Raw genomic sequence first — 16,924 nt, forward strand, 5'->3', positions numbered from 1 at the left:
GACCACTTCTCACCACCCCCACACCTCCACCCTGGCTGGAGCCACCGTCAGCTCACCGCCCTGTGGGAGCCCACTCCTGACTGGTCTGCTCCCCTCTTGGCAGCCAGAGAGAGCCTTTTAAAACTAGGCAGGGCATGCCACTCTGCTCAAAGCCCTCCAACAGTTTTTCATTGAACTCAGGAAAAGCCAAAATTCTTAGCAGGGTCACGCGGCCCACATAATCGCTATTGACCCCCTCTTGCCCTCTGTCCAGCCACACCACCTCCTCAGGATCCCTCAGACGTACCAGGTACCTCCCCCTCAGTACCTTTGCACCTGCTGCCCACACACTGCCACGGTGGGCTTCCCTCAACTCCTGCAGGCCTTTATTCACATGTCATCTTCTCAACACAGCCTTTCCTGGCCAGCTGAACATGCAACACCTCACTCCTAGCAGTTTCTCTCCTTCTTCCCTATTTTATTTCTGCATTCATATTTGTCAACATCTAACATCTCCACCTGATTTACTTCTAGCATGCACTCCTGACTTGTCACCAGCATGGAGCTCTGAGACGTCAGGGACTTGTCTGTTTAATTCACTACTGTTTCCCCAGAGCCTTAAACCTGTGGGAAGCACTCAGCACATTTTAAGGGATGAGTTAGTTAATGGCCTACAGGTCCTAGGTGATCCCTATAGGACTTCACATTGCATTCCTCACTATCCCTCTTCCTTCATTTATTTCCTTCCAGAATTTGTCACTGGCTGCCATTTGATGCTTCTACTTCTTTGTTTATTGTCCATCTCCTCCCACAAGTGGAAGTCAATGCCAAGAGAGCAGGAACCAGGTGGGCACCTAGTGAATATCTGCTGCAGGAAGCAGTCCCTTTCCTGCCTGCCTTCCCAGACCAGGCCACGATCGGCTCTTACCTGGACTGCCGTAACACCGCATTGGGCTTCCTATCTCCAGACGCTTTCCTTTCCCAGCACCTGAGGCAGGAATTCTTTACCCCAAAGCTCAAGTAACTTTGCTACAACTGTTCATCGGCTCCCCGGCTCCCCACCTCCATTCTCTGTATTCTGACAGTACTAAGCTTGTGCCAGGACAAGGCATGGCCATGTTGTTCCCCAGCTGAACAGCCCTGGGTCTCCCTCCTCTTGACCTGCTTCACCTAGACATTTCTCAGGACTCTGAGGTCCTCTCCCCTGGGAATCTGTGACAGCCTCCCCACCCCCGACCATAACGTGGCTGGGCAGAGGCCCCTAAGGGCCGACTTGCCATCTCTCTCCTAGTGGGGTGTAGTGGCTTTTTACACGCTCTATGTGGTGCCCACCCACTGGGGGCCCTATGGGTTCCTGCCATTATATGACTCTGAGAAAAACACACTAGGGAAGTGGAAACAAATTATGGATTTGTATGAACCATGAGTGTTTCTCCCACAAGTTGAACCTAATGAAGCTACTATTCAGTCCATACCCCTAACATCTCCAGACTAAACAATCTACTCTTGGCACCCACGAGAGGAGACCCCAATATTCTCACAGAGGCTATTAGAAATAGTAGAAGACACAAAACCTTAAGGAACCCTAAACACTTTTTGCCAGCTGTGAAATTGGCACTGGAACATCAACGTGTTGAAACAACAGGCTGTACTACCGGTGGGCCTCTGCCAACACCAAGTTCAGGCTATTAACTTGGTTTCCCCTGGACACCCCTCCGGGTTCAGATGACACAAGAGCCACCGACACAGGAGAACTGCAGAGCAAACACATGACCTTTACCTGGCTGGTGTCCTTAGGGTTCAAGCCTTTTTGTGGTTTTTCCGGTTCTAATTTCTTGCCACATGGCATTCGCCCATATGACACATTTCCTAGTTGCCTTTAAAAGCATACAAATTTGCCTAACAAGATTCCCATGGGATAAGGAGATCTTTTGTTATGTTTCTCCTATTTAATATCAATTCTGATCACACGATCTAACTTCTCTGAATGCCAGGGCTTTGCAAGTCTCTGGTTCTTCCTGTGACCTATTCATTGTTCTTCTATGTATGGATTTATTCTTTTTCTCTTTAAGTTATTGTCATGGGCCATTATTTTACTTTGTTTAAAGAAACTCTGATCCCCTTTCCATGTGAGTTTCTCAAAAGTCACCTCTTGCCCCATTTGAGGAAGCTTTTATTCAGCATAGGAGGCCAAAGAGAATCTCCAGTGAGAAGATCCTCAGCACCCCACCCCCACCTCCAGCAGCCTGCTCCAGCACACCTCCCCAATATGGTTCGAGGAGCAGCCAGCTTTGGTTCCTGCTGCCCCAGCCTCCGGGCACTGATCTCTCACACAGTAACAGCTGACAGCCTGAGCCCCAGCTTCTGACTCCAAAGCAAACATGAAAATAAGAGCCTGCATTTTAGTCTGGCAAGGCCTTGACCAGCAAGCAAAAAGAGATGGACTAACCAGTAGCCTCGTGAGGCTGTCAAGCACTTGATCAGTGCGACTGAGGAACTGAATTTCAGATTTTCATTTTAATGAGTTTAAATAGCCACATGTAGCTAGCAGCTACTGTGCTAGGCAGCACAGATCTGGCGAAAAGGACAAGTATCATTTATTGGTGCACAGAGAGGCCATGTCATATAAGAGAAAACAATACACAACCAGAATCACCAAGTCAGCCAGATGCTCACAGTGACAAGGAGCTGGAGGCAACAAGAGACCGAGCCTCATCTTTCACCTTCGCTCTGGCCAGAGCATCAGCTACAGCAGTTCAATCCCCGCCCATCCCAACTCTTTAAGAACATCCCCAAGAACACCTGTTAGAGTCAGCAGATCAATCCACCATACCTGTTATTAGTACTGCTTACGTGCAGCTCCTGTCTTCCTCACTAGCTGTGAACTACCTGGAGCCAAGAGCCTGTGTGATCCAACTGATAGAAAAGTCTAGCTAATGCACCAGGTGAACTGTAGGCTTGGGGCAAACCCGTGTACTTCACCTTCCCATAGAACTATCAGGAGAGTTCTACAGCCACCTTTAGCTCTCAGGTTGTCAGATTCAATGAAATTAGCGTCGAGACCTTCTGGGCGGGACGAGGAACAGGGAGATACAGATGTACATCCCGAGAGCAGAGAGGCAGCGACCCAAATAATAATCCTACCAGCTGGACAGTGGAAAGAGAGCAGCTGTGACCTAGCCCCTTACATCTGTCCTGTTAACAAGCAAATCATGCAGAATGGTCTTCTATCTTAAGCTTTCTTAGGCAGCAATTTCACTAGTGATTAAATACGGGCAATGCAGCTTTCCTACACGTGAACTATTTCTTTAACAAACACTCCTTGTTAGACTTTTGTTTTCATCTGTTTTCCTGCTGCTTGGCCTTCTGCTTTCTCATATGCCCTGCAGGCGCTCGTGTGAACACACTTCCTGACCTCCCTGCTTCTAAGTCATCCTGGTGGTGCGTGTGCTGACCCTTCACAGCCCCTCCTCCTGGAAGCTCACGCCCATGATGCCAACTCTAGTTGTCTTCTTTTTATCCCCCTTTTTGATACTTACCTTGATAGCCCCACACAGCGGTAAAAATTCCAGAAGTTCCCTACTGAAACTGCTATAATGTTAAACCGACCTTAGGTGTACATCATGTTTATATCCAACTACACGTATGTCCACGTTCTCAGCTCCCATGTACTTGCAGGAGCAAGTAGAGAATGGTAGAGGGGGTGCCTGGGTGGCTCAGTCGGTTAAGTGCTGACTTCGGCCCAGGTCATGATCTTGCAGGTTTGTGAGCCCTGCACTGCACTCTGTGCTGACAGCTCAGAGCCTGGAGCCTGCTTCTCATTCTGTGTCTCCCTCTCTCTCTGCACCCCGCCCCCCCACATTTGCACACTCTTGCTCTCTCTCAAAAATAAAATAAATATTTAAAAAAATAATTTAAAGAACAGTAGAGGGAAAAACCCAAAACAGACAAACCTTTCTGTAACAAGAAACATAAAAAGCAACGAATAGGCTGACACTGGGCCAGGCAGGGCTCTGAGCCCAACAGACCTCGGTCAGGCAGCCCTTGGCTCCAGCTGGTAGACAGGAGCTGGGGAGCCCCCACACAAGGGGGAAAAGAACCAGGTCCATTGCTCAAAGCCAGGACCCAGCAGGTCATGTCATGGTCGGCACCACTGAGGGAGAGAGTAAGACCTCTGCCATACGACCTGGTCCTCGACTGGATCCAGAAAGAGAGAATGCAAAACCACAGCAACAGAAGTGGGAAGTGGAGGGGAGAGGGGAGAAAATCTCAAAAGAAACACTCAGAAGAGGATTTCACACCTCTTGATAAATAGAACAATTGGAGAATTACTTTAAAATAAGTACATTAGGGTCCTCGGTGGTTTAAATAAAAAAACATTTTTAAACAACACAAACACACATACGAGAAATTAAGAACCAAAAATAGGCAGGAGTGAACCAAACAGAAATCTCAGAAACAAGAACTATAATCAATGCAACAAAAATTCAACATAAACACATGACCATACACAAGGAACTAGTAAACTGGAAAATAACACTGGGGAATCCATCCAGAATCGTCACTAGAAAAAGATATCCAAACCATAAGAATGCGGTTAAAGAGAAACACAGACCGACTAGAAAGCTCTAGTGTGTAATTAACAGAAGTTCATCCAAGAGTTGAGAGCAAAATACAGTTATTTTCAGATGTACAAAGATGAAGGCAGTGACCGTTCACAGACCCTCAGTGGTTTTGTTTGTTTTTTAAAGAAAAGTGAGCAAAGAGGAAGGGAGAGGGAAACAAACAGGGGAATAAGTATGAAAAAGGACAGCAAATGCTGTGGGTTTAACAAACTGTAAAGTATCACAATCTGAATATGAAAATAAGTCAACCTAAAACTCGACCATAACGACAAGGTGGGTGGGTGACCAAGGAAGCTCCAGTTTTTTTCTCTCAAGTAGAGGGTGAGGGTGAGCGGTCTGCTGGGCTCTCAGGCAACAGGAGAGGCAAACTGATAACCAGGCACAAAACGCTCCTTTTCATTTTTCAAAGATGATCTTATTTAAACTTGAAAAACCAACTCGCCTCTTTCTCTAGAAAGACTGTCTATGTCAATCCTGAGCCTTCAACACAGCAGAAAATACCATTTAAAATTTTCACTTTATAGGAAGAAAGAAAACAGTGATGTGAGGTGTAAAATAATTGAGACAGCTCTGTGAATTAATTAATAGGGTAAAAAACCAAAATGTGAATACAAGTCGGGTCAATCAATGTGCTTAAAGATACGTGTTCGCATCCTTCTTCCTGAGTTAATGCCACAGTGAGGCAAATTCCAGAACCATTCAGTAAGGAATCTTAGGACAAGGTATTCTTGCCCTTAACCTCATTTCCAGTATTAAGAGAAAAACAGCCAGAGGCAAGTTCTCTCTGAAGAGCTTTTTCCTTTTTTGAACCAACACTTTAGGTAACTTTATACACATCAAATCATAATCCTGCATCTGGAAAAATATTAGCATTGAATATAATGAACGTGTGTAATCAGCCTTATCTAACTGATAACACTTGTCCAGATAAAACTACATCTTGGATGCTGCTGCCATAATACAAAGCATGGACTTTTAGGTTCCAAATAGTAAGTCATCCATTCCTTCTCCTACTTTGCAATATAAGTCCACAAAGTTGGGTTTGGGGTTATTTCGGTAGAACACAGTTTTGGAGACAGAATTAAGCTCGTAGCACGCTCCAGTACACAGTAAGCACTGGGCTGATTTCATGATGTTCCCGCCAATGCATGCTTCCTTCCTGGAGCTAATCCCATCAGGTGACTGGGCAGAAAGTAGTAGAGCCAAAACCTGAGTCAGCCAACAGGGCTCCCAAAGACTGTCTCACGTGAAAAGCATTTGGTTTTCAAATGCCTTAACCTTCACTGACAACAGGGGTATTAAAGCTAATCCTATGCTGATTCAATACAAAAACTACTTGAGAGTGATTCAAGAGGAGAGAAAGAAGGGAACATAGTTACCGGAAGAGTAAAGAAAGCGGGATGCTTCGCTTCATCTTCATATTTGCCTTCAGTTGAACTTCCAGCCTCCATGGATTTGGACGTAGTGTTCTTACCAATACCCATCATTAAGAGAAAATGAGTAGTTTGGCCGTTGGACTGGAGTGGCTGGAAGAGAAGGCTTGTTCAAGCGAGGAGCCCAGGATCTGAGCTGGCTCTTCCAGTGCCAGGAGCACCCAATTCTCAGGCAGAGATGAGCCCCACAAGTGCCATCTCTAGCACCTAGAAAGAGAGGAAGCAGCCAAATCACCAGGAGCACACAAACAGCACAGGACACACATTCACTGCATTTCCTGCAGAGAAGTCAGAGCATAAGTCACATCCAAACATCAAAAAAGCATATCACTTAATCACACTTTTCAAGTCCCCACTATTTTGCTTATAGTCAGTCACACAGATTCTGAACTGCCCCCTGGAGAGTGGGACCACTGAACTGGACCATCAGAAATACCCAAATACAAAGATGAAAAGGCAGCACAGGGATTTCTCTGACATGCATTATGGTACAGATCTCACAGCACAGCACTATCCAATGGAACCTGCCACAGTGATTAAATGTTCTGTATCTGCCTTGTCCAATCCAACAGTCATTACCCACAAGGCAATTAGTACTGAGCCCTTGAAATGTGGCTAGCGCAATAGAGAAATGGAATTTTTACTTGCATCTAATTTTAACTGATTTGAATTTAAACAGTCACATGTCACTAGTGGTAACCACAGCTAATTTACCAGGATATCAAAAATTCCGAATTGCCTATAGGTGCCCAATTAAAAGGTAGGGGAAGGCATTCAAAAGCATAAAAAAAAGGGGGGGGGAGATAAAATGAACCCAGGATTAAATGACCAGAGTTCGAGAACATGTCAAGATGACCTTTAAATGGGCTAGAATGCCACACAAAACACAGAGCCAGAACATTCCGTATCAATCAAATGACAACATAAACCTAAACAGGAAATCGGAAAGACAAAATAGAGGAAAGGAGGTAAAAAGGCAAGAGATAAGGGAGGAAGGGGAAGGAGCACAAGATGGGCCTGGAATGCTCAAACTGATATTGTTTGAGGAGGAAAAGTGCACTGCTCTAGGCTAAGAAAAAAATCTAAGTAATAGATGAGTAGGAAATCACTGGAACAATTCTCTGTGGCCAAGTTTCAGTGAAGAAAATTAAAAACTCAATGTCAAACAACAGAAGCAGGACTTACACAATGAAAGAGATCCACCCAAAAATTAACAAGCATTTGGGGAATTTCAGCTTCCAGAAATGAGAGGACACATAAGATCCCTACAAGGATTGGCATGTGTACAATAAAACATGCCTAAGTATGCCCAACGTTTTATTAAAAAAAAAAAAATACCACAATCAGATAGGGGTGAGAAGGGACAGAACACTCATTAGAACGATGTCAGATCTCAGCGCCAATTACTGTTCCAACTGAGAAGAAATAACCCAGCCAAACGGTCCTGCAAATGTGAAGACACACCTACAAAGTTTAGGAATATAAGTAGGAGGACCACCTGGGTAGCTCGGTCAGTTGAGCACCCGACTCTTGATTTTGGCTCAGGTCATGGTCCCAGGGTCGTGGGATGGAGCCCTGCACCAGGCTCCAGCATGGAGCCTGCTTGGCATTCTTTCTCTCTCTCTCTCTCTCTCTCCTTCTCTCTCTCTCCCTCTCTCCCCCCCCACCACCCCCTGCCTCTCTCCCTCTCTCTCAAATAAGTAAAAACAATGAAGAAAGAAAGAGAGAGAGAGAGAGAGAGAGAGAGAGAAAGAAAGACAGACAGACAGACAGACAGACAGACAAAATACAAGTAGGAAAACCTCCTGTTCAGGGAATTCTGTTACAGACTTTCATTCAATAATGACTTTGGATGAGCCAGGGGAAAAACTGAAATATAGGCAGATAAGAGAAAGAATCACACAAAATTTGATAGTTTGGTAGAGTGCAAGATGGGAAAATAAAGGAAACGGCTGCCAGAATATCAAGTTGCCTCAAGTAGAACAGAATCAAATGCACATATCAAACTTTTTTGAGGGGCTCGTTTTTTTTGCTTGTTTTTAGTTTTCTTTTAACGTGTATTTTTGAGAGACAGAGCACAAGCCAGGGAGGGGCAGAGAGGGAGACACAGAATTCGAAGCAGGCTCCAGGTTCCAAGCTGTCAGCAAAGAGCCAGATGCAGGCTTGAACCCACGAACCATGAGATAATGACATGGAGGGGCTCTTTTGGTTTAAATATGCATGCACATTTTGCATTCTTGGTTATATCCTATCCATGGTCTGTTGAAAGCAGCAGCTCTCAACCCAGAGTGACTTTCCCTCCAGGGGACATTTGGCAATGTCTAGAGCCATCACAACCTGGAGAGAGCCACCAGCATCTAATAGGTAGAGGCCAGGAGTGCTGCTAAACATCCTACAATGCATGGGGCAGATCCCAAATGTGACTACCCCCATGACTGGGAACAAAGGGGGACAGTTCCACCGTTGCAAGACCACTTTCCATCAAGTACCCCGTGTCCTATTTCTCTACCGAATGTTTAACTGGCCCTTGTGAGCTCTACTGGGACCTACCCCCTGCCTTTGCTGTCTCTTGCAGAGCAGCACCCTTTGGGGTACCCTGAAGACAAGCCCAGTGAGCAACAAGAGGAGATGGAGCCTCTTGTACAGGACAGTGATGCACTGAGAGGCTTTGGGGCAGAAGGCTCCCAGACCTGGAAGAGGGGACACCCTTTCTCAAGTAAGACAGGGAGCGGAAGAAGGAGAGGAGACTGAACAATGAGCACAGAAAGATATCCTTACAAGTCCCCAGGTGACAGAGCATTCCACACTCAAGTGTTTGAGAGTGAAGAAGACAGTCTCAAGGCCAGACCCCACAGCAGAGTGCTTCATCCACATAGGCTGAACTTGAGTGGGGAAATGTCAAGGCCCAGATGCAAAAAACAGCAAAAGACAAAAGCGGGGGGGGGAAGCTTAGGGTCTGGTTTAAAGTTTGTGTTAAAAGGCAAAATCTCCCAGGGAATCCAACACTGGGGAAGATCTGCCTGCCCCCAGCCCCCCATCGCCCCTCTTCCTACTCCTTGCAAAAGGAAGACTAAAGCAAAGCCACTGCTATCTTGCCCCTGACCCGGTGATGAGGGAAAGGAGGAGCTGAGGGATGAGTGATGGGGCTCATTAACGATGAAAAGGACGAGGAATGACACAGTGAGAGCGACAACCAGTCTCCTAGCTAAGCATCTGCCTCACCAGATCAACAGCCCCTTGTCCTCCTAAGTAGGAAACGGTACTGCATGATATTCCACTAATTCCACAAAAGGGGAAGGTAAGCTTCAGAGCAGCTCAGTAACTTGCCAAAGGACACACAGCCAAAAGCAGTGGAGCAGGATTCAAACTTTAATCAGCATTCCTGCCCTAACAGCATTTATACAAGCAAGACCCCCGGCCCCCCTCCTGGAGCGAACGTGGCCCAGGCTGGCCTGGAAGCCCAGCCGCCCGACTTGCCGTGTGCCGTCTGCCCTACCTGAGATTTCTGGGGGGGCCCCAACGGGGCAAGGACCACCAAGCTCCCTCTCCAGGGCTGAAGCCCCCACCTGCCCCAGAGCAGGAGCTCCCAGAGCTGTACCCTCCAGGCGCTGCATGGCATCACCACCACCTTACCAACAGCCCTACCGCCTCTGGCCTCCCTTTCCTGTTCTAGCTCGAGCACTCCACTTGTCCACACAAGCGCAGCCAGCGTGCCCTTTGATGTGTCCTGATGCACCTGAGAATAACAGCCCAATTCCTCAGCAAGGCCACAGGGTCACCGTGAAGCCTCCTGGGAAGCGTGGCCCCACTGCGCCGTCATTTCCATCTTTCAGGTTCTCGGCTGCTGGCTGGGTCCCTCACGAGCCCTCAAGCTCACGTACAGGCAGTGCCTCCAAAATTGACACCCTTTAGCTCGTCCCCTTCCATCGGGGTAACTCCCATCAGTGCTTCCTCTGCTCGCCACCTCACCGTGGCGTCCGGGAAGCGTGAGGATGGCTGATACAGCGAGATCACGTCTGCCTGCCCAGCCAGACCATGCGTCCACTGCCTGTATCCCTGGCTCCCGCGGCTCAATTCGGCACCTGTATTGAAGGTTGCCCGCTATTTGTGCAATGAATAAATACGCTGTGAAAAAATAAAGGTACTAAATATAATGTAAGACTCAGTCTGGCTTAATACTCTTACTAAATTGAAAAAGGAGATTAACAGCCAACATTCACCACATCTGTAACACCGTGGATGCACGGATGTCAGGGACAAGCCAGGGTGTGGACATCACTGTGATCATTCGACTGACAGAAAGAGGAGGAAGTGTCTGAAAGGAAAGGAGCAAATCAGAACCACAACCAAGAGGTAGGAAAGTCAGAGAATCTACTGGTAGCCAGCTAGGCACAAAATATGTGAGCAGAGCTCCTTTGGCGCTGATTGGCTCAAACATTCCCCAAATGCCAGCAACAAGCGTCTGGTTCTGAAGCTGGCAAAATACCGCCCTGCCTGGCTTTGCAGGGCCCCCAGGTAAGAGTGGGTTTTACGTTGTCATGGGTGGTAAACAACAGCAAGGAAGAAGCACACGTGACAGGGTATCTGGGCCAGAAAACCTGAGATGTTTATGGAAAAGTTTACTGACCCCTGAAGACAAGAGGATGAACAAATCCTGTTTAAAATGGCAATTATAGGGGAAAAAATAGTTTCAAACAGAGAGGGAGGCGAACCATAAGAGACTCTTAAATACAGAGAACTGAGGGTTGGTGGGGGAGCTGGGGAGAGAGGAAATGGGTGATGGGCATTGAGGAAGACACTTGTTGGGATGAGCATGGAAGTGATGAATCACGGGAATCTACCCCTGAAACCAAGAGCACACTGTACATAGCTAACTTGACAATAAATTACGTTTTTAAAAACGGCAATTATAGCATTAAATACTTAAGTTTCACAAAAAATGTGCATGACCTTTATTTATACAACAGTCAACTATTACTAGGGATCATAAAGCAGATTTAAATAACTAGAAAAAAAAGACTCAACCCTGGAATAAGAGTGCTATTCGTATATTCATTTTCCGATATACATAATGTATATGAATTCAATAAAAATTAATACCCCAAAAGAAGAGAAAGGGGGCTGAAATTCCTGTGGAAGAATAAGGATAGCCACAAATATCTGAAAAAATAATAAGAATGTGCTCTGTTAGATAGGAACCCTAACACAAAGTTGGAATAAACAGGGGAGCTCACAAAAACTGACAAACAGACGAGACAACAGAAACCCCTGAGGCCTGCTTCAGATTCTGTCTCCCCCTCTTTCTGCCCCTCCCCCTCTCATACACACTCTCTTTCCCCAAAATAAATAAACATTAAAAAAACTGGGGGTCGGGGGGAATGCCTGGGTGACTCGGTCAGTTAAGTGACTGACTTCAGCTCAGGTCATGATCTCACATTCCGTGGGTTCAAGCCCCACATGGAGCTCTGTGCTGACAGCTCAGAGCCTGGAGCCTGCTTCAGATTCTGTGTCTCCCTCTCTCTCTGCCCCTCTCACACTCACGCTCTGTCTCTCTCAAAAATAAACATTTAAAAAAATTTTTTCTAACTCAAATGAAAGTATATTAAAATGAGGTACTTTTTTTAACCTATGTGGGTTGTTTTTAATCCCTTATTTGTAAGACAGTGAATAGACAAACTTACACTCCTAATGAAAAATAAATTTGCTAATGAAAAGGCAATTTGATTATATGTATCAAAAGAGGCCTATTAATGTTCACTTCTAATATTAATAGATATATTTACTGTTTAATATTTGTTAATTAGGATGCAAAGATTTAGGTATGAAATTGTGCACATTAACATTATTAATAAGACTAAAAATCAGGAAAAATCTAATATTCAACACTAGGAAATTGAATGGCAAAATTATGGTATATTCCTACAAAGAAATACCACGTGGTCAGTAAAAACAGGACACAGAAATAATGACTGACATGGAAAGATGTTCACCTTATATTATGTAAAGAATCAGGTTTAAAAAAAATAGCATGCATAAGACTATGCTAAGTGAAATAAGCCAGTCACAGAAGGACAAATATGGCATGATTCCAAACTTATGGGGCACCTGGGTGACTCAGTGAGTTAAGTGTCCAGCTTTTGGTTTCGGGTCAGGTCATGATCTCATAGAGTTCGTGAGATCAAGCCCCGCGTCCGGCTCTGCGCTGAGTGTGGAGCCTGCTTGGGATTCTCTCCCTCTCTCTGCCCTTTCCTCTCTCTCTGTCAAAGATAAATAATTTTTTTTTTAAATCACTATCCTAAAGCAAGTAGGAAGCCATCACTGGCTCCTAAAAACAAAAATCTTTTTCAACTTCAAAATAAATCTGCAGCCTGACAGGGATTTGGCAAATGCTGCTATGAGCAAGTAGGAAAGTAAAATATTCAGATCTTTATTTAATAAGCTTCCACTTCTCCAGGAAGTGAACCACCAATAATCATGAACAAATGCAGAATAACAGCATTGAACCAGCACTTCTTTGGTCAACTATTTAGCCAGTGATCCTTTCTTTTGCACTTAATCTGACCATTTCTCTGCTGTTCAGGAATGTGTCAACTCCCTACTGTGGCTTCCCACAGCCACCTGACTTGGCAGTATGATGGTACTATCCAAACAGAATTTAAAGGCTGAGCTGCTCCCGGAGTTTACTAACCAAGACTTTGTGTTTCTTGGAAGCAAAACCTAAGAAAATGTGTCTTCCCATCACCATCTGGCAGTACCTAGTCCAAAGCACTTAATGGCTGAATGAAGGAACCACTAAGAGTCCTCCCAAAGGGCAGAATTCTCCTGTGTACAATTCATCTTTATATCCCCAGCTCTGAGCACAGGATACTCAGTAAACATTAATCAACTACACATTTACCCCATATAGATGGCACTGAATGAATACTACATCAAAAACATAAATGCATGGCAAATCCAACTTTTACAGTTCTCCAAAATGATACAAGAAGAATAAGAAAAGAATAGAAAGAATCAGTAGTTCATATGCCTAAGACTTGCGTGGGAAGGTTATTCAAAATACAGACTTCTTCCACACAAATACCTGTGGACAAAGTCTCAAAGCTGTTTTCATTATAACAGCCCCAAATTCAAGACCTCAAAAGTTCCGTCGACAGGCAAATGGATAAACAAGCCATGGTGGGTCCCTACAAAAAATACTCAGCAATAAAAAGGAAGCAAATACTGATGCATAAAACGTGGAGGAAATGCACAGACACTATGTTGAATGAAAGAAGCTGGACCCAGGACATGCTGCCTGATTCCTTGATCTACGGTGACAGGAAGCAGATAGTGGGGACCTACTGCAGAAGGGAGGAGGGACTCCCATAGGCAGAAGGAAGGAAACACTGAAGAAATATTCTACACCATGGTTGTGATTCTGGTGGCTCCATCTGTATGTATATCCGTTTACTGTATGTGAACTATACTTTGGTAAAAATCAATTTTCAAAGGAAAAAAACAATTAAAAAACTCCCATAATCCACCAACTTAAAAAATGTTCCCTCCTCCAAATTCTGATTCTGTAGACCTATATTGGGAGCTGGGAACATTTTTTTTTAATATTTTTGAGGTGCGGTGGGGAGAAAGAGCACAAGCAGGGGAGGGGCGGGGGGGGGGGGGGTGGGGGGAGGATCACAAGCAGGCTTAGAGCCGACAGCAGTGAGCCCAATGCAGGGCTCGAACTCACAGTGAGATCATGACCTCAGCCAAAGTCGGACACTCAACCGACTGAGCCACCCAGGCGCAACCCCCCCAACGGGAACATTTTTAACAAACGCACAAACGTTCTGATGCTAGCGGTCCTCAGATTACCCCCACCTTTTGATGGACAACCTGGGGTGGGATAAAACTACTTTCTCTGCAGCAACCTACTCAGACAGCCGAGAGTATGACTAACAAGGAAAACTTTGGGATAAAGAAACTCAAAACCTCAACTTGCCAAGTGGTAGTTTGGTTCTTACCAAGGTACAAACAAGAGCTTTCAGAGCCGGCCAGGTTCAATGATAAAGCACATTTTAAAAGCCAATCCGTGGCTCTCTCTGCTTAAATCCCATCATTAGGGGATTATAGTGGAACTGCGGCTGCTCCATTAAATTCTGTTAAATGCTAACATTTGACCTAAGTGCTTTTAATCCAAGACAAAAAAGGATTATTGGAACACATATCCTCAACTTATAGATGTTCAACTCCCTTTAATTAAATAAAAGGACTTAAATGGTTGCCTAATACATAGGGTCCTGCTTTAGAAAGTTTACAATCCTGACATTCATCCTAGCTATTATTATTCCCTTTAGGCAGCAGCGAATGAACCAGTTAGGGGTGGTTATTATTTGATCTTGTGATGACAGTTACGGTCATGGGGTATAACCGGGGGCGGGTGGGGGGGGGGCGGGGAGAGGGCGATCTTCCCGCAGCCTTTTCCGAAACACTCCAAGAACTTTTGCTCTTATTTTTCAAACTGCCAGTCAGTACCCACTAGTAGTGGGCCATGATCTCAGCCAGAATTTGTAAGACGATGAAATTTAGCAGAACAAAAAAACCTCAGAGCACATCTCATGAGACAAGGGTGTCTAGTTTCAAGGTAAAATACTTTACTGTGGCTCAGTCAACACACACACACATACAGAAGCCTAAAAGTCACTGATGTCACTAATGCTCTGCCGAGTGACATAGAAAGCATATTCCAAGTACCCAATTTAAATCAGGTTATTTTCTGGGCTTCAAGTAACATACCCATAGAAATAATTTGTCCAAGTGGTGCAAGATGAAGACACTGCTAAAGTGTCATACTATATCCTTGCTATAGGAAGAGACGGCCCAGAACAAAAGCCTCCGAGTGGCCCTTCTTCAGCATCTATCAGAGCCCTATACCAAACGACCTCCATGGCTGCTATCAAGAAAATCTCCAATCCCCGCAACGAGCTGGTGACAGCTTTCTGTCACCATCTCGGTTTGTAGACTTTTGTCTCAGGAGGAGAAGTTTCAAAGAAGCCGGATAAAACCTGGATTTCCGGAGGGGAGCCCAGAGTCGGCTGCCAGGTTCCATGTCAGAAACCTGCTGAGAACTCCAGGAGGAACAGTCCTTGAGAGGTTACACCCCTGGGGCCCATGAGGTGCCCCCATGTGACAACCCTGCTCTGAAGGCGGAAGAAAAGGCTTCGGGCAAATATTGCTGGACTACCTGGGTGTCCCCTGAAAATGGAGTCGGGGGCCTCGGCCGCAAGGCCCCCTGGGAAGACATGGCAGATCTTCCTGGAACACCACAGGGTAAGGGAAGATCATTCCTATTCGAAAACAAGTATTTTATGAAGCATAATGTGAAAACCCCCAACTGCTAAAATGAAACAGAAGACGTTAAAGAACACTCTGTGCCTGCAGAAGACCCCTTCCGTCTCTTCTAGAGACAGGGCCCGAGAGGCCCAAGTACAGAAAAGGCTCTAGACCCAAACTGAACTCTAAATCCTAAGAGAGCTCTTAAATCCAGGCTGAGAGGGAACTGGATTTAAGCTGATGTCAGTTTACACACAGGCTGAGCCATGAAAAGTGACGGTCATGGGATCCAGAGGGCAAGACGCTGACTCATCGACTGCTCAGTTAGGGGAAGACGGGAGTCAGGCGGGCGTACAGTAAAAGGTCAAAGCAGCTAATGTTCTGCTGGTGTAGGGGCTTTAAAATACAAACTCATCAGTGATCCTTGTTCTTCTGACCTAATGTGGTAGCTGGCAGACACCTTCTGCAGTTGATCTCATCCAACAGAAATTTCTTCCCTAAACTTTCTTTAAACACAATTATGACAAGACCTTGAGCCTCATTATCCTAACGATGCCTCTCCCACCCCAGGTACCATCCACATGGGCCACAATGACCTGCAGTTCCCAGGTCGGAGCTCAAGAAGCCTCCTCCTCCAAGAAGCATCCCTGGGTTTGCTGCCCCCCTTCCATGTTTCCATGGCACATGACTTCTAGGTCTAGCTCCCTGACCAGGCAGGGATAGGGACAGGGATACAGTGCCCACCACATAAAAGGCACTCAAATATTTAAGGAAAACTTGAACATTTTCCCAGAGGCAAGTCATACATCTGAAATAAAACTTGTCCCTGCCCTCCAGATTCACTCAGGGAAATCCTGTGCCCAGGACAAGTGAGGCGAGGACAGGTAATGGAGTAAATTAAAATATAGGCCAGAATTAAAATATAAATGTATATTTGAGAAAACTCAAGCCAAATCAAGTTTTATCGCGTTTACTTCTACTATATGATTTAACATATCATTTTGTACAAGTGGGTTTTTTTCTTTTTATTTAAAGACTACCTTAAATTATTAATCGGTAGTTTTAGGAGCCACTGGGAAGCTAATTTTGTACGGAATTTTAACAGCAAGATAAAAGCATGCTCAGAATTAACTGACTGCCTATTATATCCAAGATACAAACAGGATTTCACTTAACCCCTACAAAAATACCGGAAGGGCTATTATTCTCACCGTTTCACAACTCAGAAAACAGAGGCAGAGAGGCTGATTTTCCCTTGGACAAAAGCCAAGGGCAAGTGGCAGGCACAGCAATCCTGAGAGCATGAGAGCTGCTCCAGCATCCTTAGACACCAACGGCACGAGGCTCCGAAGAGGAGCACCCGCCAGAGGCCCAGACAGTTACGTGTAAAGGTCATTTTGGAAGAAGCTAAGAAAAGCCTCCCAGTTACTATCCAGGAATGGGAAAAAGCTTCCTCCTCCAGCACACCTCCAAAGGACCTTTGCCATCTGCCAGCTCCCCCACCACCCCTTTCCCAGTACAAAGACAAACTTGAGTGCTAAGGTGACTTCTAGGGATGGCTGTGCCCTGCTAACCCTG

The 16,924-nt window shown here is 45.5% G+C and overlaps 1 protein-coding gene across 3 annotated transcripts in view; it reads right to left on the bottom strand.

Moving 5' to 3' along the window:
• The window catches only part of SLC23A2 (solute carrier family 23 member 2), a 133,783-nt gene that overhangs the window by 70,133 nt on the left and 46,726 nt on the right, over positions 1-16,924 (bottom strand). For all 3 annotated transcript variants that reach the window (XM_049651097.1, XM_049651096.1, XM_049651095.1), the window contains one exon: positions 5,984-6,244. In XM_049651097.1, coding sequence (XP_049507054.1) covers positions 5,984-6,091 — 108 coding nt within the window. In that variant the 5' untranslated portion in view covers positions 6,092-6,244. The remainder of the gene's footprint in view (positions 1-5,983; positions 6,245-16,924) is intronic.

The sequence above is a fragment of the Panthera uncia genome, assembly GCF_023721935.1.
Source record: "Panthera uncia isolate 11264 chromosome A3 unlocalized genomic scaffold, Puncia_PCG_1.0 HiC_scaffold_11, whole genome shotgun sequence".
NCBI classification, from domain to species: Eukaryota; Metazoa; Chordata; class Mammalia; order Carnivora; family Felidae; genus Panthera; species Panthera uncia.